At 42.0% G+C, this 18,911-nt stretch overlaps 1 protein-coding gene across 4 annotated transcripts; it reads left to right on the forward strand.

The window, feature by feature from the left end:
* Nucleotides 1-1,205: 1,205 nt before the first annotated feature.
* ZNF614 (zinc finger protein 614) lies at nt 1,206-18,191 on the forward strand. Of its 4 annotated transcripts, XR_009208912.1 has the most exons (6): nt 1,206-1,593; nt 5,428-5,651; nt 12,898-13,024; nt 13,289-13,384; nt 14,030-15,743; nt 18,074-18,191. XR_009208912.1 is itself a non-coding variant. In XM_032168948.2 (5 exons), the coding sequence occupies exons 2-5, from the start codon at nt 5,637-5,639 to the stop codon at nt 15,547-15,549; spliced, it is 1,758 nt and encodes a 585-aa protein (XP_032024839.1). In that variant the 5' UTR covers nt 1,206-1,593; nt 5,428-5,636; the 3' UTR covers nt 15,550-18,011. The 4 variants fall into 4 exon arrangements, 3 of the variants coding, with proteins under 3 accessions (XP_032024839.1, XP_058281003.1, XP_058281004.1); XM_032168948.2 differs by lacking the exon at nt 18,074-18,191 and having other exon boundaries at nt 14,030-18,011; XM_058425020.1 differs by lacking the exons at nt 1,206-1,593; nt 18,074-18,191 and adding an exon at nt 1,739-1,788 and having other exon boundaries at nt 14,030-18,011.
* Nucleotides 18,192-18,911: the final 720 nt, after the last annotated feature.

An 18,911-nucleotide genomic window follows, 5' to 3' on the forward strand; every position in this document is an offset into this window, starting at 1 on the left:
GCGCGATCTCGGCTCACTGCAAGCTCCGCCTCCCGGGTTCACGCCATTCTCCTGCCTCAGCCTCTCCGAGTAGCTGGGACTACAGGCGCCCGCCAACACGCCCGGCTAATTTTTTTGTATTTTTAGTAGAGACGGGGTTAGCCAGGATGGTCTCGATCTCCTGACCTCGTGATCTGCCCGCCTCAGCCTCCCAAAGTGCTGGGATTACAGGCTTGAGCCACCGCGCCCGGCAAATTGGGAATATTTTTCAAGTAAAAACATGGCATTCTCTACCTATGAACACAAACAATATTAATTCGAACTAAATGTCTTGTTTAACCAATCACAATTTTCCAAAAGATGTTTATGATTTCTTCCAATAACAAGACCATAAAATATATACTATCCTGCAGATCATTTTTTTGTCCTCTGACAAATATAGTTTTCTTTTTTATAAAACAATTGTAGTATATTCTTTTAAATTGATATATACTCTTACAGTTGAGCAGATGTTCCATAATTTACCAAAGTATTCCTCTGTCATTGTAATTCCCTTTTTTTTGTAAATTACAAAAGTTGTGGTTAATATTAAGACAGCTTTTGACTAAATAGCTTTTAGAATTGCTGTGTCAAAGAAAACGAAAAAATTAAATTGGCTCTAGGTTGCCTTCCAAAAATACAATATTTACTTAAATCTTCTCCAGTTACAACGCCAACATCTGCAAAAATAGAACTAATATTTTTTAAGTGTGACTTTTCAAAAAATCTGGAACCATTGCAAAGTAGGATGATCGCATTCTAATAATTTCATATTCTTAAGTGCCCCACTGTCATCTTCCTTTACTTCTGGAAGGAAACATGTAGATATTAACACAGTTGCACCTTCACCTCCTCATCCCTTTCCCCACTGGCAGTAGGTTTAATAGCAAGCCCCATGTGGGTATTAGCATTTAATGGAGCATCACTCCTATTCTCGGCTTCGTCCATTCAGTCAGAGTCTAATCTAACCTACAAAAGCCTTACCCAGTCTACAACACCCGCCCTATCCCCAAATCTAACACTTTCAGTGACCACTGGTTTTGGCAACTCTGTGACCGCTTCCTGGCCAGCACCGTGGCTTCTTCAAACCTTGTTTATTTTTCCAAATTGTCCTGGATATGAGCATCTTCTCTGCCCTACGGCTGCTGCCTTCCTCTAAGATGGCCGTGCCCGTGGTGCTCCAGCTAAGGCTCCACTCTCAGCTATAATGGGCACAAAGGGCGCCGCCATCTTTTTTCCCCACAGCAGGCTGAATAGAATGCCACTGTGCCGTGTTGGCCTTGGCTGGGCACCCGACTCTTGAGTGTCCCTTGCAACGAAGAGAGAAAGGCACTGAGGTGGCTAAGAGTGATCCCCACAGCCATTATGGCCGCTGCTGTCAGAAACGCTGCGATGGGCGCAGCCCTGTGACCTCATAGAGCGGCGCCCGCAGTCTGAACTTGCGATCCCGGGCAGGCTCCGTGGTCCTTGCCTCACTTCATCTTCACCGCTCAACTTCTCGTAGGCCGCGCAGGAGCGCGGCGTGGATGCGGCGTTTTGTCGCTGCCGGTGGTGTCTGGAGAGGTTCGGGCTCGGGTGAGTCGAGTTCTGGGCATGGACTCGCGGCCTGTGGGTCTGTGTACCGATGGTGCGTGGAGCATCCTGATTGGGGCTGTATTTGAACGCAGTCGCTGAGGAAGCGGGGCGTTAATGACGGGGCCTTTGGCTGTAGGGATGAAGAGTCTGAGGAAATCAGCGACGAGTCCGACTCTGTCTGGGTTTGGGGCCCTTGTGAGTCACTTGGCTTGTGGGGCTCAGTGATTGGGAACTGGAATGAGAAGTTTGTACCTGTGAACGCAGGGGCCTCGTTCAGGGTCTCGATTTAATGTGGGGCTCAGCCTTAGAGATGTCTGGGTTGGGGAGATGTCCTCTCAATTTCCTAGACGTGTTTGGGGTTTCATATGGGATTTAATATAGGGCCGAGTCACGGAGAAGCCTGGTAGGGACTGTCAGTGTGTGAGGAGGCCAGAGCCCCTTGATAATTGGTTGAAACCTTGAATGCGGGGACAGACTTGAAGGCTGCATTTCCCCTGCTCAAATCCACTTCCCTCCATCAAGTTCAAGTCCGTCTCCGCGGTCCGTACCAAAAACTTTGTCTTTCCACATCGCCACTCTTCTCATAGGGAGACAGAGATCTGTGACGTAAAATTCATGACGTCACTTCATAAGCTGTTTAAGTTTTGTAGAGTCAGCAGTGATAATGTTACATCTTACATTCCTGATTGTCACTGCTGCTGTGCACTTTCCTTAAATAAAGGACCTAATATTTCTAACAGTTCCTTTATTTGATGCCTCGGAGGCTTTTACACCCTGGGGCAATAAAATAAGGTTCTAAATGTGGGAAAGCTATGTCATTCTTTAGACACAAGGTAACTTGTGTCTTTTTTCCTTGATCACTCTAATTAATGGGTATCAATTTTACTGATCTTTTCAGTCACTTTTCGTATTCTTCGTTGGGCGCTTTTTTAAAAAAATGTGTTTCTGTTTTTTTTTTTCACCGATTTCCACTTTCCTCTTTCCTCTTTATTTTTTTAGTCAAATTGGTTTGTGTTTTAATTGCTCCTCGTTTTATAGTTTTTCAGTTTGGACAATGAGTAATCATTTAAGGGTGTTTTCTTTTCTGATACAGGTTTTTTTTTTCTTTTCTGATTTAAAGTTTTTTTTAACACAAGTCCTTTAGGGACAGCTAATTAATGTTTATGTTGTGTTTTTGTTTCCAGTCAGTTCAAAATATTGTCCAGTTTCCCATGTGATTTTCTTTTTCCTCTCTCCTTTTTTTTTTTTTTTTTTGAGACAGGGTCTTGCTCTCGCCCTTGCTGGAGTGCGATGGCGCGGTCTCTGCTCCCACCTCCTGGGTTGAAGTGATTCTTCCATCTTGGCCTCCTGAATAGCTGGGATTACTGGGATTACAGGCGCGCGCCACCGTGCCTGGCTAATTTTTTGTATTTTTAGTAGACGTGGGGTTTCACCATGTAGGCCAGTCTGGTCTGGAACTTCTGGCCTCAAGTGATCCACCCATCTCAGCCTCCCAAAGTGCTGGAAAATTATAGGTGTGAGCCACACCGTGCCTGGCTCATGATTTTCTTTTTAACCTTGGTTATTCAGATCTGTGCTATTTTATTTCCAAATATTTGGATATTTTCTAAATTTCATTCTGATATTGATTTATAATTAAATTGTGGTTGGAAAATATATTTAGAATTTATTGACACTTGTTTTATATCCCAGCATATCCCAGTAAAAGAGGCCTTCCTCTTTTACTAATCCTCCTCAGCACAGACCCTTTACGGATGTCGGGCTGGGGAATGGTCGGGTCTTTCCCTTCCCACGAGGCCCTATCTCAGGCTATCACATGGGATATTATCTTTCCTGGAGAACATAACATGTGCTCTTGAAAAAAATGTTTATTTTACTGCTGTTGAGTGCAGTGTTAAATGTTAGTTAAGTCTAGTTGGTTGATAATGTTGTTCAAGTTTTTGGTATCCTTGCTGAGTTTCTATTTGTTTTCTTTATTATTGCGAGTAGGGTGATGTAGTCTTCAATTATTATTGTTGAATTGTCTAATCCTCTCTCATTCTGTTTTGCTTCATACGTTTTTAAATTATCATATCCTTATATATACACACTTATATTATTATTGCCAGCCATTGTAACCATTGTTGCCACTCACCTAGGCCTTGGTGTCCAGAGTTTTATTGGATATCAGTTAACATACACACAATTGACTGCCTATGAGGCTGACTTCAATCTCCAGCTCCTCCAGATATCAAACTAATACCACGTGGTCCAAGGCCTCCCACAGTAAATCACATTATTAGGATAGACAATTTGGCATGGCTTAAATTGCCCTGATAACCAAAGACAGTTTTGTCAAGCAGCGTATTCCAAAGGTTTACAGTTTGCCTCATAGGAACTGTGGGCAAAGGACAAAGCTCTCTTGGGTAAAGTTACTCCTTTAGCGCATAATGTGAAATGAGACAGTTCTTGTGATTTGCTTAGTACATTGGTCTTGACACGAGGTATGTATACCCGTAGAGCCTACAGAGACTTTTGAACCAGTACATGGGCACACATGGTTTTTAAAAACATTCTTGGAGCCTTCCATGTGTTCTCTTTCCTAAAATTGATCTGTCTGAGAATTCACCTTGAAGGGGGCCAGCCCCTTCACAACCTGTGGGTGTTTCTTGTCAGGTGGGATGAGAGACTGAGAAAAGAAGTAAGAGACAGAGACAAAGTATAGAGAAAGAAAAGTGGGCCCAGGAGACCCGGCGCTCATCAGCATACGGAGGACCCACGCAGGCACTGGTCTCTGAGTTCCCTCAGTATTTATTGATCACTATCTCTACCATCTCGGAGAGGGGGATGTGGCAGGACAATAGGGTAATAGTGGGGAGAGGGTCAGCAGGAAAACATGTGAACAAAGGTCTCTGTGTCATAAATAAGTTTAAGGAAAGGTGCTGTGCCTTGATGTGCACGCACACAAACATTACGGTGCAATAAAGAGCAGTATTGCCGCCAGCATGTCTCACCTCCAGCCCTAAGGCAGTTTTCTCCTATCTCAGTAAATAGAACATACAATCGGGTTTTACACCGAGACATTCCATTCCCAGGGACGAGGAGGAGACAGATGCCTTCCTCTTATCTCAACTGCAAAGAGGCCTTCCTCTTTTACTAATCCTCCTCAGCAGAGACCCTTTACAGGTGTCAGGGTGGGGGATGGTCAGGTCTTTCCCTTCCCATGAGGCCATATCTCAGGCTATCACATGGGGAGAAACCTTGGACAATACCTGGCCTTCTGAGGCAGAGGTCCCTGAGGCCTTCTGCAGTGTATTGTGTCCCTAGGTACTTGAGATTAGAGAATGGTGATGACTTTTAACAAGCATACTGCCTTCAAGCACTTTTTTAACAAAGCACATCCTGCACAGCCCTAAATCCATGAAACCTTGAGTCGACACAGCACATGTCTCTGCGAGCACAGGGTTGGGCTAGGGTTACAGATTAACAGCATCTCAAGGCAGAAGAATTTCTCCTAGTACAGAACAAAATGGAGTCTCTTATGTCTACTTCTTTCTACATAGACACAGTAACAGTCTGATCTCTCTTTCTTTTCCCCAGACACCTGCCTCTGAGGCATTGTGCTGTGCCGGTTCTGCTTTCCCACCTTCTCTATAATAGTCAAGCCACTTCTACTTTACAAAAGAAGGGCATAGCTTTCACATATTTAGAACCATGAAAACCTCTGAGGCACCAAATAAAGGAACTGTTAGAAATATTAGGGTCTTTTATTTAAGGTAAGTGCAGAGCAGCAGTGACAATGTCTGGACCCAGAGTTAATGTACACTTAAAGCCATTTTGTTTATCATTCCTCAGCTCCTGGCTCCCAGAAGCAAGATAACTCAAGTGAAGCAATGAAGGAAGAAGAAGGAGGTTGCTGGCCTTGGATATCGTAATTTCTGGGGACAACTTTAAGTGGACACTAATATTTCTGACTAGGAAAACTTCAAAAACTTCATGGCAAATGCAGAAGAGACAAAGACATATAGTCCATGTTATCCACTATTTTCTGAGCACAGAAGAAAATGATCAAGACCCAGGTGATATTTTCCCTTTGATTTTTTGATAGCTTTATGGTGGCCTGAAAAAGTCAGTTGAACTTAAGGAAGTATATACTGGGATAATTGTGTTCTAGGGAGAAATTAACTTAGATTGCTTTTGGGAGTAGAGGTGGGGGTTCATTCTGCCTTAAGAAGTAGATTCTGGATCGCTTGAGGTCAGGAGTTCAAGACCAGCCTGGGCAACATGGTGAAACCCCGTCTCTACAAAAAATACAAAAATTAGCTGGGTGTGGTGGTGCACACCTGTAGTCCCAGCTACTCGGGAGGCTAAAGTGGGAGAATTGCTAGAGCTCAGGAGGAGGAGGCTACAGTGAGCCGTGTTTGCACCACTGCACTCCAACCTGGGTAACAAAGTAAGACCTTGTCTCAAAAAGAAGGAAAAAAAAGTAGACTCAATTTGAAAGAATGCATGCTTTTTGTTGGTAGTTCAACTTTTGACCATTACAATGATACATGAATCACCACTCAAGAAGGAACTATGGTTGTCATTTTAATGTACATACTCCAGACCATTTTTGGAATATTGGCATTCTTTGCATGCTGGTGCCTGCCAACCAACTTTTTTTTTAATTACTAATTTATTTATTTATTTATTTTGAGACAGAGTCTTGCTCTGTCGCCCAGGCTAGAGTGCAGTGGCGCGGTCTTGGCTCGCTGCAAGCTCCACCTCCCAGGTTCACGCCATTCTCTTGCCTCAGCCTCCCAAGTAGTTGGCAGGAGACAGATGCCTTCCTCTTATCTCAGCTACAAAGAGGCCTTCCTCTTTTTCTAATCCTTCTCAGCACAGACCGTTTACGGGTGTCCCCTGGTGTCGGACTAGGGGACGATCAGGTCTTTCCCTTCCCACGAGGCCATATCTCAGGCTATCACTTGGGGAGAAACCTTGGACAATACCTGGCTTTCCTAGGCAGAGGCCCCTGTGGCCTTCTGCAGTGCATTGTGTTCCTGGGTACTTGAGATTAGAGAATGGTGATGACTTTTAACAAGCATACCGCCTTCAAGTGCTTTTTTAACAAGGCACATTCTGCATAGCCCTAAATCCAGTAAACGTTGAGTCAACACAGCATATATTTCTGCGAGCACAGGGTTGGGGCTAGGGTTACAGATTAACAGCATCTCAAGGCAGAAGAATTTCTCTTAGTATAGAACAAAATGGAGTCTCATGTCTACTTCCTTCTACATAGACACAGTAACAGTCTGATCTCTCTTTTCCCCACATCTGACACCAGATATGTGGGGTTTTTCCCACACATCAATTCAATTCTCCATACCTATTAGGTATTCTAAAATTTACTCAATTCTGACACTAATTGCCTAGACTTAGGACAGACTCCACAGGTTGAGGGCTCAGTCCCACAAGACTGCCCCCCTGAAAAGTACTGGGTCCCCAGGTTACTCACAACTTCTTTTGGACTTGCCTACCAATTGGATGTCCCCACAACCCCCTTCTCAGATCTATTCATCTGCTAGAAGGCTCAAAAAATGCAGGAAGACAGTTTACTTACTAGATTACTGGCTTATTATGAAAGGGTACAACTCAGGAATGGCCAGTTGGAAAAGATGCATAGGTCAGGTAATGGGGAAGGGCCTCAGGGCTTCCATGCCCTTCTGGGTATTCTGCCCTTCCAGGACTACCTTATGTTCAGCAGCCTGGAAGCTCTCAACCTCATCCTTTTATTGTTTTGGTGGGTTCATTACATAGGCATAATTTATTCATTAACTATTGGTGGTAAGCTCAATTTCCATCACCTCTCCCTTCCACAGAGGTCAGGGGTTGGTTGGAGAGGTGAGACTGAAAGTTCCAACTGTCTATCACAAGGTTGGTTCCCCTGGCAACCAGCTCCCTTCCTTAGGCCATGGAAGAGCCCCAGGCACCAGTCATCTCAATAGCATGTAAAAGACACTTCAGCAATTCCAAAGATTTGGAGGGCAGAGACCAAATGTATATTTATTTTTCACAGTCTGGTATATAGAAAGTGACATGGATAAGAAGTATATTTGGTCGTTGTTCCCAGTTCATGGCACAGCATGCTTAAAACCCTTGGAATTTCTTCCTGAGGAATAGGTGTGTCTTTTGTTATTCATAAGGAAACCCTGTGATACACCTGAATTTCTGCTCATGAGGTGACTAATGATGAGACCTCTAGATAGTGTCAGGATGAGACTGGTCCCCAGAAAGACCAAGCAATTAGGGGATTGGAACTGAAAGGAGGAATGGACTGGAGAGTAAGTTCTATAAAAACTCTTGAACAGACCGGGCATGGTGGCTCGCGCCTGTAATCCCGGGCGGATCATGAGGTCAAGAGATAGAGACCATCCTGCCCTACATGGTGAAAGCCCGTCTCTACTAAAAATACAAAAATTAGCTGGGCGTGGTGGCACGCGCCTATAGTCCCAGCTACTCAGGAGGCTGAGGCAGGAGAATCCCTTGAACCCGGGAGGTGGAGGTTGCAGTGAGCTGAGATCACGCCACTGCACTCCAGCCTGGGTGACAGAGCGATACTCTGTCTCAAAAAAAAAAGTTTTATTTATTATTATTATTATTTTGAGATGGAGTCTCGCTCTGTCGCCCAGGCTGTGAGTTTTTTTCTTTCTTTTTTTTTTTGAGATGGCGTCTCGCTCTGATGCCCAGGCTGGAGGGCAGTGGCGCGATCTTGGCTCACTGCAAGCTCTGCCTCCGGATTCACACCATTCTCCTGCCTCAGCCTCCCGAGTAGCTGGGACTACAGGCACCCACCACCATGCTCGGCTAATTTTTTGTACTCTTGAACAAGCTTCAGGTTGGTGAACATACCAGGGTGCTGGGAGGATGCCACACCCAGAGAGGAATGGAAGCTTGGCACACCCTCTTCCATATCTTGCCCTGTGCATTTCTTCAGTCTGGCGGTTCCTGAGTTATATCCTTTATTATTAACTAGGTACCATAGGTAAAGTGTTTCCTGAGTTCTATGAACTGTTCTAGTAAATTATCAAACCTGAGGAGGGGTTTGTGGGAGCCCCTAATTTACAGCCAGTTAGTCAGAAATACTGGTAGCCCAGGACTTGTGACTGGCATCTTAAGAGGAGGCGTCTTTTTTTTTTAAATTATATATTCTCCAATTTAAAAATTTTAATTGAAAAATAAACTTTAATGTCAAAAATGCAAACTTGGGGAGGGCAGAAAGATCACACACAAGGCTGTCACTTCACACTTGGAGGGTCGCACAGCAGCCGGGCAAAGGTGCTCCTCACTTCCCAGACGTTGCGGGGGCCAGGCAGAGGCGCTCCTCACTTCCCAGATGGTGGGCAACTGGGCAGAGGCGCTCCTCACTTCCCAGATGGTGGGCAACTGGGCAGAGGCGCTCCTCACTTCCCAGATGGTGGGCAACTGGGCAGAGGCGCTCCTCACTTCCCAGACAGTGGGGCGGCTGGGCAGAGGAACTCAAGAGGAGGCAGTCTTGTGGGATTGAACCCTTAAATCTGTGGATTCTGACACAGATAGTGTCAGAATTGAATTGAATTGTTGGACATCTAGTTTATGTTTAGATAATTGGAGAATTGGTTGTTAGTGTTGGAAAACACTGCACAAAAAGAACATTCAGTGCTGCAAATCTTGCCAGCACTTAACTGTGTTATCAAATTGTGTATTTTCCATGATCTAGATGATCCAGTATTATTTTGCCTTTTTTTGCATTTTCCCATTCACCAGTGAGGTTCAGATCCTTCTCATCTCTTTGTTGTTTCTTTGGATTATTTATTCTGTCATAAAGTGTCTGTAGTCTTTGCTCATTTAATTTTTTTGTGGTTTTATTTATAATTGTTTATCTTGACTGGATATTGATTCTTTTATATGTTGCAAATATTTTTCTAGAGTCTACTTCTCTTTCAGCTTGTTCAAAATATTTTTTCCCATGCAGAAGTCATTTTTTTTAAAGCTTTTTACTTATATCATGAACATGTTTTCATTTATTCCTTTTTTTTTTCTTTATTTGAGACAGGGACTCGCTCTCTTCCCCAGGATGGAGTGCAGTAGCACAATTATGGCTCACTGCAGCCTCAACCACCATCTGCCTGCCTTAGCCTCCTGAATAGCTGAGACCACAGGCATCCACTGCCACACCCAGCTAATTTTTTGTTCTTTGTAGAGAATAGAGACAGGGTCTCACTATGTTGCTCAGGTTGGTCTCAAACTCCTGGGCTCAAACTATCCTCTGGAAGTACTGTAATTACAGATATGTGCCCCACTCCTGGCCTCATAAGTTCTTCTTAAGTTTACATCTTATATTAATTGTCTATTAGTACCTAAGAAATTACTCCAAAATGTAGTGACTTGAAACAACACTTAAAAAAAAAAATCTCACACTTTCTGTGGCTCAGGAATAAGGGCATGGCTTACCTGGCTGCTTTGATTCACAGTCTCTCATGGGGGTGGTAGTCAAGGTGTTAGCTGGGTTGGAATCTGATCTGAAGGCTGAAATGGGAAAAGATGCGCTTCTAAGCTCACTTATGTGGTTATTGGGAGGATTCATTTCCAGAATGAGAAATGAGGCAGTTTAGTTGAGGTCCTCAGTTTCTACCTGTCTGTTCGTCTAAGCCCACCTTTAGTTTTTTGTCACATGCACCTCCCCTATGTGCCAAATTGTTTAATCAAAGCTAGAAAATGACAGATTCTGCTAGCAAGATGGAAGTCATATAGAGTGTAATCTTAAAGTGGCATCTTGTCACTTTTGCTGTATTCTTTTCTTTGGAAACAAGCTTTTAGGCCACTTGATACTCAGGAGGACGGTACTGCAAAGGGGCAGGAACACCTAGAGTGTAATAAAGAATTTGGCTAGCCTTTGTTTTCATTCCTGGGAGGTAACCTCTAAACCCTTGTAATTACCCAAGTTATAAGAGTGTCTCTGTCATTCATGGTAGGCCACTCATATTTGATAGTTTACATCCACATGTATAGTGGTGACTCATAGTGGGTGCCTAGATAATTTATGGCAATGACATGACTCTGGATAGGGGCTGCCCATGCCAAAAAGAGCACTAAGTGATTAGAGAGTTGTGGCTTTGAGCCATGTAATACCAGTCAGGAAGGGGAGGGAACTGAAGACTGAACTCAGCTACATGGGCAATGCTTCAATAAACTGTGCCTACATAATGAAGTCTCAGTAAAATCTCTGGACATCAAAGTTTAGGTGCGCCTCGCTGGCTGGCAAGTACTCTTGAATATTGTTATACGATGTAGTCAGGAAGATGTAATGCCACCCAGGATTCCATGAGGAGAGGGCAGTCAGCAGCTTTGTGTTTGGAACCTTCCCAGACCTCACCCTGTGCATATTTTCCTTTAGCTGATTCTGATTTGTGTCATTTTGCAGTAGTAAAGTGCTAACTGTAAACACAGCACTTTCTTGGGTTCTCTGAGTTGTTCTATCAAGTTTTTAAACCTGAGGGAGTCATGGTAGCTCCACACATTTGTAGCCAGCTCGCTGGAGTTGAGGGTGGTCTGTGTAGCCTTAAGCTTACAGCTCATGTCTGAAGCAAGGGCCTTCTTGTGGAGGATTGTGCTTTTAACCTGGGAAGTTTGGCCTAACCCAGGTAGTTGATGTCAGAAGTCACTGCAGCTAGAAAATGAGATTATCAGAGGACACCTTAGAGTTGGCCTGCAAGATTTCCATCCAGTAATAAATTCTTTTGGACTGTGGAGTGAGGTAGAAATTTAACTTTAACTTACCCAGTCGATAGACATCTCACATAAAGATTTTGGAATGAGATAAGCTGACCAGGCTTGAGCACTTGTGCCCTCTCATGAGTCTACTTTCTTGACTATGCAGCATCCCACACAGTAATATAGCATAGATTCTCTTATCAGTATTTCCTTGGATCTTAGTTACCTCTACTTCACACTCTGCAGTTCTCTGAAAAGTTATTGTGAAGCAGGAGAATGACAGTTTAGTTGACAAACAGGTCCTTGATATCATGGTTGTAAGACAGCAAGTCATCTGCTAGGCATGTGTTTTAATCCCAAATGGCCTTCCAAAATTGGCCTTTTTTGTTGCAAGAATCAGGACTTTGAAGATTGTATTCCATATGTTTCTGGATTATATTATTGAAATGTCAGCCATCAGTATATTTTGTTATTTCTTTGTAGGTAATCTGTCTTTTTTCTCTTGATGATTCTATAGTTTTCCCTTTGCATTTGATCTATGGTAGTTTCAATCTGATGGGTCACACCAGTTGTGACTTCCTGCTCTGAACTTGTTGGGATTTCTGAATTTGAGATTTGAGGTATTTAGTCCTGAAATATTTTAGGTTTTAGATATTTATTAATAGATATTGCTTCTCTATTACACCATTTTCCCTTTTAGAAACCATAAGTGGGCATATACTAGGTCTTGCAACACTGTATTTCATATTTATTAACTTGGCTTTGTTATGATTTATCTTTTTTTCTCTGTACTGCATTTTCTGCGATTTCCACAGTTATATATTCCAATTCACCAATAATCTTCAGTGTATCCAATATGCTGTTAATCTGTCCATTAATACACATATGTATATATGTTTTTCTGTTAGAAGTTTTTTTTTTTTTTTTTTTTTGCTGGGTGCAGTGGCACACACCTGTAATCCCAGCACTTTGGAAGGCCGAGGCAGGAGGATCTCTTGAGGCCAGGACTTCAAGACCAGCCTGGTCAACATAATAAGACCCTGTCTCTACAAAAATTGGTAGTAGCATCCACCTGTAGTCCTAGTTACTTGAGAGGCTGAGGTGGGAAGGTCGCTTGAGCCTAGGAGTTCAAGGTTGCATTGAGCTACTACCGTGACACTGCACTCCATTTGGGGCTACAGAGCAAGACCCTGTCTCTTTAAAAATTAAAAAAATAAATAAAAATCTAATCAACTTTAGGGGCCTTTTGTGCTTTATACAGATATAGTTTCATCTTTTCTCTTACGTTTATTTAAAAGCACTGTTTTATGAATTCAAGATGTGAAGTCTATTCATGACAGATCCTTATATTGGTTGTGAAGTCATTGGTAATGTAGGGATGTTTTATTTGTCCTGATGTCATTTGCCTATGTTTAATATTTAGAAATAGGCACTAAAATGTATGGATAGAGGATTTTGCTCCTACCAAAGTATATTTGAGAAAGGAATATAGATGCAGGCTGTATTGTGAAAATTAAAAAAAAATTATCTTATACTTCTATATTAACAATAGGAGTTCATATCGTATTGAATAGGACTTTGTAATTACAGGAATCACTGTCCCTGGAGGATGTGGCTGTGGAATTCAGCTGGGAGGAGTGGCAGCTCCTGGACACTGCTCAGAAGAACCTGTACCGGGATGTGATGGTGGAGAACTATAACCACCTAGTATCACTGGGTAAGAATAGTTCCCCTGTGTCACCTAGAGGTGCCTACAATGCCCAGACACCGTCCTATACTCACCTAATCAAAGCTTTACAGTCACTGTGGTGTTTGGAAGAGTTACATTTTCAGTCCCCTCTCTGACCCCAAAGTGGTGTAATCTCTTCTAAGAGAGAATGCTTACTTTGAAATTGTTTTCTTCATCGAATGTATTATTTTCCCATCTTGACATACTGGACTCCAATTCAGTATGTTTGTGTTTGTCTTTCCACATGAACAGGGTATCAAACTAGCAAACCAGATGTACTCTCCAAGTTGGCCCATGGACAAGAACCATGGATAACAGATGCTAAAATCCAGAATAAAAATTGTCCAGGTAAGTGAGAACCAGCAAGGACAGTGGCTATAGGAGTCTTATTGTAGTCATTAAGGAAAGGTGTCACAGATGTGAAGTATCTGAAGGTACCTAAGCAGCTCCACTATATATTCATCTCCCCATCTGATAACTTTTTTAATGTTGTTATAGCTTTAAAGACTTTTTGTCTTTTCTTGGATCTGATTCTTACTTATTTCAGCTTATATCTTTATAATTTCCTTTTATACTGGGATCATAGAATTGACAATAAAGAGCCAGCCCCCAGCAAATCATCTCATAAGCTTTTTCTTTCTTTTTTTTTTTTGAGACTGAATCTCGCTCTATCACGCAGGCTGGAGTGCAATGGCCCAATCTCGGCTCGCTGCAACCTCGTCCTCCTGGGATCAAGTGATTCTCCTGCCTCAGCCTCCTGAGTAGCTGGGATTACAGGCACGTGCCACCACGCCCGGCTAATTTTGTAATTTTAGTAGAGACGGGGTTTCACCACATTGGTCAGGCTGGTCTTGAACTGCTGACCTCGTGATCTGCCCGCCTCAGCCTCCCAAAGTGCTGGGATTGCAGGCATGAGCCACCGCACCCGTCCTCATAAGCATTTTTATCTCATACAATTCTCATGGAAGAATTTGTTACTCTGTTCTTTCTTAGGAGTCAGGAAAGTTGACAGTCATCTGCAAGAGCACTCTCCAAACCAAAGACTTCTGAAGAGTGTGCAGCAATGCAATGGACAGAATACACTTAGAAATATTGTACATCTCAGCAAGACACATTTTCCTGTGGTGCAAAATCATGATACATTTGACTTGTACAGAAAAAATTTGAAATCAAGTTTAAGTTTAATCAACCAGAAGAGAAGACATGGAATAAATAACCCTGTTGAGTTTATTGGAGGTGAGAAAACGCTTCTACATGGTAAGCATGAATGTACGCATACTAAAACTAGATTTTCTGAAAATGCAAAATGCATCCATACTAAATTCCAAGTCTTCAAGCATCAGAGGACTCAGAAAATTGAGAAACCCCATGCATGCATTGAATGTGAGCAAACCTTCCTTAGGGAGTCTCAGCTCATTTACCATGAGAACATTTGTATACAAGAGAATCCTGGAAGTGGTCAATGTGAGAAATTATCCAGAAGTGTCCTGTTCACTAAGCATCTGAAAACTAATATAAGAGACAAAATCTGTATACCCAATGAATATAGAAAAGGCTCTACTGTGAAGAGTAGGCTCATTACACATCAACAAACCCATACAGAAGAGAAATCCTATATGTGCAGTGAGTGTGGAAAGGGCTTTACAATGAAGCGCTATCTAATTGCTCATCAGCGAACTCATAGTGGAGAGAAACCTTATGTGTGCCAGGAATGTGGAAAAGGTTTCACTGTGAAGAGCAATCTCATTGTACATCAGCGAACTCATACAGGGGAGAAACCCTATATATGCAGTGAATGTGGAAAAGGCTTCACCATGAAGCGCTATCTTGTTGTACATCAGCGAACTCATACTGGAGAGAAACCCTATATGTGTAGTGAATGTGGAAAAGGCTTTACCGTGAAGAGCAATCTCATTGTACATCAGCGCTCCCATACAGGAGAAAAATCTTACGTATGCAGTGAATGTGGAAAAGGCTTCACTGTCAAACGCACTCTCATTATACATCAGCGAACTCATACAGGAGAGAAATCTTACATATGCAATGAATGTGGTAAAGGCTTCACCACAAAGCGCACTCTTATTATACATCAGCGAACTCATACAGGAGAAAAACCCTATGAATGCAATGAATGTGGTAAAGCCTTCAGCCAGAAAATATGCCTCATACAACATGAGAGATGTCATACAGGAAAGACTCCCTTTGTATGTACCGAGTGCGGAAAATCCTATTCACACAAATATGGCCTCATTACCCATCAGAGAATTCACACAGGAGAGAAACCTTATGAGTGCAATGAATGTGGAAAAGCCTTCACCACAAAGTCAGTACTCAATGTACATCAAAGAACGCATACAGGAGAGAGGCCGTATGGATGCAGTGATTGTGAGAAAGCCTTCTCCCACTTATCAAACCTTGTCAAACATAAGAAAATGCACACAAGAGAAATGGGTAGAATCAGTCAAGTTGAAAACTCCTGTAATGGAGAGTCACAGCTCCTTCCTTATAAGTGAACTCATGCAGAAGAAAACCCTACTAGTACAGTGACTATGGAAATGGCTTTTGTGGCAACTCAGACTTCATTAATCAGTGTGTTTCTAGCCAACTGGAACCTAAACATGGTGCTGCCTGTTGACAGATATGTGTCTGTCCTCAGGAGGTGAAATAATTTGCCCTAGAGATCAACTTGATGAATACAGTAAATAAGGTAGTGCCTTTAGTGGTCTTTTACCTCATATTTTCTGTCAATGAAAACACATTGAATAAACTATATGAATGTGGAGATGTTTTGAGCAATAATTTCTGCTCATATGTCTGAAAAGTATACAGAGATAAATTCTGTGAATACAAAGACTAGGGAAAGTCTTCTGTGGAAAGATAGACTTTATTATCAGGTTTCCTCATAGATTTCAACGTAAGTGAGCTTATTGTTGATAGGAACATTATGACCATGACAAAGTCTTTACCCAGAAATATGACCTCAGTGAGTGTCAAAGTTTACACTGGAGAATAACTTTAAGGTGACAGTATTAATGGCAGGATTTCAGTGATGCACTCTGCTTCATCATTTGTCAGGAGATCACATAGAAAGTAAAATTGTTCCGAACATACTATCAAATAAATGTGGGACACCTTTAGCAAACTATCAAGAGCTCATGAAGGCATGAAATGTGGTGAAAATGATGAATATCTGAGTGCTTTTTCTCAATAAGTATAACCTTAAACATCAGCTAATACACCTGGTGTGCATTTTCAGACAGGATACCTTAATCCTCATTTCTACTTGCCTTGCCAATGACTCCATAATATACTGTCTCATTACTGTTTATTTTTACTGTTTTGTAAAATTGTGGTATAATAAGAAATACATTTGGTCTTTGTTCCTGGTTCCTGGCACAGAGCTCCTAAAACCCTTAGAATTTCATGAGTGATAGGAGTGGTTTTTTTGGTTTTGTTTTGTTTTGTTTTTGCTGTTGTTATTCATAGCACTGCCCTTTTAATTACACCTGATTATACTACTGAGGTGACTTATGGTTGGTCCCCTAGACAGCCTCAGAATGGGGCTGTTCCCTAGGAAGATCAAGTAACTAGAGGATGGAAACTTTGTGCCCCATTTCTCCCACCTCCTGGAAGGGGAGGGGTACTGGAGATTAATTAGATTAGACAATGAGATTAAGGGAACTCCAAATAGCCCAGGAGGGTGGTGCACCCCCAACTTCATAGGGATGGAGGCTCCTGATATTAGGAGAACCCTTTTTAGGCTTTACTCTATGTACCTCTTCATTTAAGTGTTCATTTGTATCCTTTATAACCAGTAAAACAAAGTACGCTGTTTTCTTGAGTTTTGTGAGCCCTGTAGCAAATTATCAAACCTGAGTAGGGGTAGTGGGAACCCGGAATTTATCACCATTCAGAACTGCAGGTTGTCCTTGTGAGTGGCATCTGATGTGGGGGAAGTCTTGGACTGAGCCCCTTAAGTTGTGGAGTTTGCACTAACTTGGAGAAGTTAATGTCAGAATTGAACTGTAGAACACCCAGTTGGTGTGGGAGAATTAAAGAATTTATTGGTGTCAGAAAATACTCCAGAACAACCACCCCATATTATGATTAGCTCTTTTCCTTTCTTTGGCTCTAAGCTTAATTGTACGTTAAGCAAACTTAAGTAGTTTAAAAAGAAACTGAATATGTTAAATATATTAACATAACAACATATTTGGACTTGCTTAACTAAGATTATAGAGATGATCAGTTTATAAAACCACCTTCAACTTAAATAAATTTGAACTCAAAAGAAATTGCAAAACTAGTCTAGAGGCTTTGCTTGTGTCCTTCAACCAATTTCTAGTAATGGTTACATTATTAATTAATGTAATATCCTACATAACCATAATTATCAAAACTGAAAAACAACATTGGTAGGATACTATAAAGTAAACTAATCTTATTTGGGATTTGACTAATTTTTACATGTTTTTTTCTTTTTTAGTTTGTACTCTAAGAAGTTGTATTACATGTATAGATTTGTGTAACCACTGCAACCACATAAAACTAATGAACACAAAGTCCCTCATGCTACCTTTTATGCTTACACTCCATCCAAACATAACTCTGCCAACCACTTTTCTCCTATCAGTACAATTTCATAATTTCATGAATGTGATAAAAATAAAATTGTTTTTGTAAATGGTTTTTATAAATTTTATATAAATAAGTTATATGAATTTTCATTGATAGAGAGTATGTAAGCTTTTGGCATGTTTGCCACTCAGCAAATTACTCCTAAGGTTTATATGAGTTGATGAATCGTTTTATTATTATTTTTTTACCACCATGTATCTAACCAGATGAAATTTGTTCATATTAGAGAGTAGTATACATATTTGATGTACTAGTTTGTTTATCCATTCACCTATGAGATATATTTGCACTGTTTTCCTGGTTTTAAGTGCTATAAATAAAGATGCTGTGAAATCTACATAGAGCTTTTGCTTTTTTTTTAGGATTTACAATCTTAACCTCTTTTTTTTCTTTTTTAAGAGGGTCTCTTGAGAGGCCGAGGCAGGCGGATCACTTGACGTCAGAAGTTCAAGACCAGCCTGGCCAACATGGTGAAACCCTGTCTCTACTAAAAATACACACAAAAAATTAGCTGGGCGTGGTGGTGGGCTGTTGGGAGCTGAAGGCCCATGGGATGTGACCAACTCAGCACTCCACTGGAGGCTATATGATCAAACAGCAAACTTTATCATGAATGCACGATGTGGACAAACTCATGACTGCTTCCGCTGCCAGGTTTGCTGAGGGCAATCGCTTCCTAGTGCTGAGCTCCTTGAGGTTATCTACTGGGACATCTAGAGAATGCCATCTTGCAAACCCTACTCTGGACTGAGCAGCTGACCCCTTCTTCCACGCCCCCTTCTCACTATCTCTTTTGCCTAATAAATATGGAGGGCTGTGTAAAGCTCAGGGCCCTTGTCCACTAGAGGCAAGGTGTCCCCTGATCCCTTCTTCCAAATATACTCTTTTGTCTCTTTTATTCCCGTTTCCCCCACTTTTTTCAGTCCCCCTAGGTCTGTGTGGGTTACGCAGTGGTGCCCCAAACAGCGACAGGATCGGGCGCTCTACAGTTGGCGCCTGTAATCCCAATTACTTGGGAGGCTGAGGCAGGAATCACTTGAACCTGGGAGGCAGAGGTTGCAGTGAGCTGAGATCCTGCCACTGCATTCCAGGCCTGGGTGACGGAATAGGCTCTGTCTGAAAAACAAATAAAAACAAAAACAAAAAGAGTCTCTGTTGCCTAGGCTGGAGTGCAGTTATAGCTCACTGCAGCCTCAAATTCCTGGGTTCAAGTGTTCCTCCTGCCTCAGCCTCCCAT

This window comes from Hylobates moloch, unplaced genomic scaffold, assembly GCF_009828535.3.
Source record: "Hylobates moloch isolate HMO894 unplaced genomic scaffold, HMol_V3 SCAFFOLD_12, whole genome shotgun sequence".
Lineage (NCBI taxonomy): Eukaryota > Metazoa > Chordata > Mammalia > Primates > Hylobatidae > Hylobates > Hylobates moloch.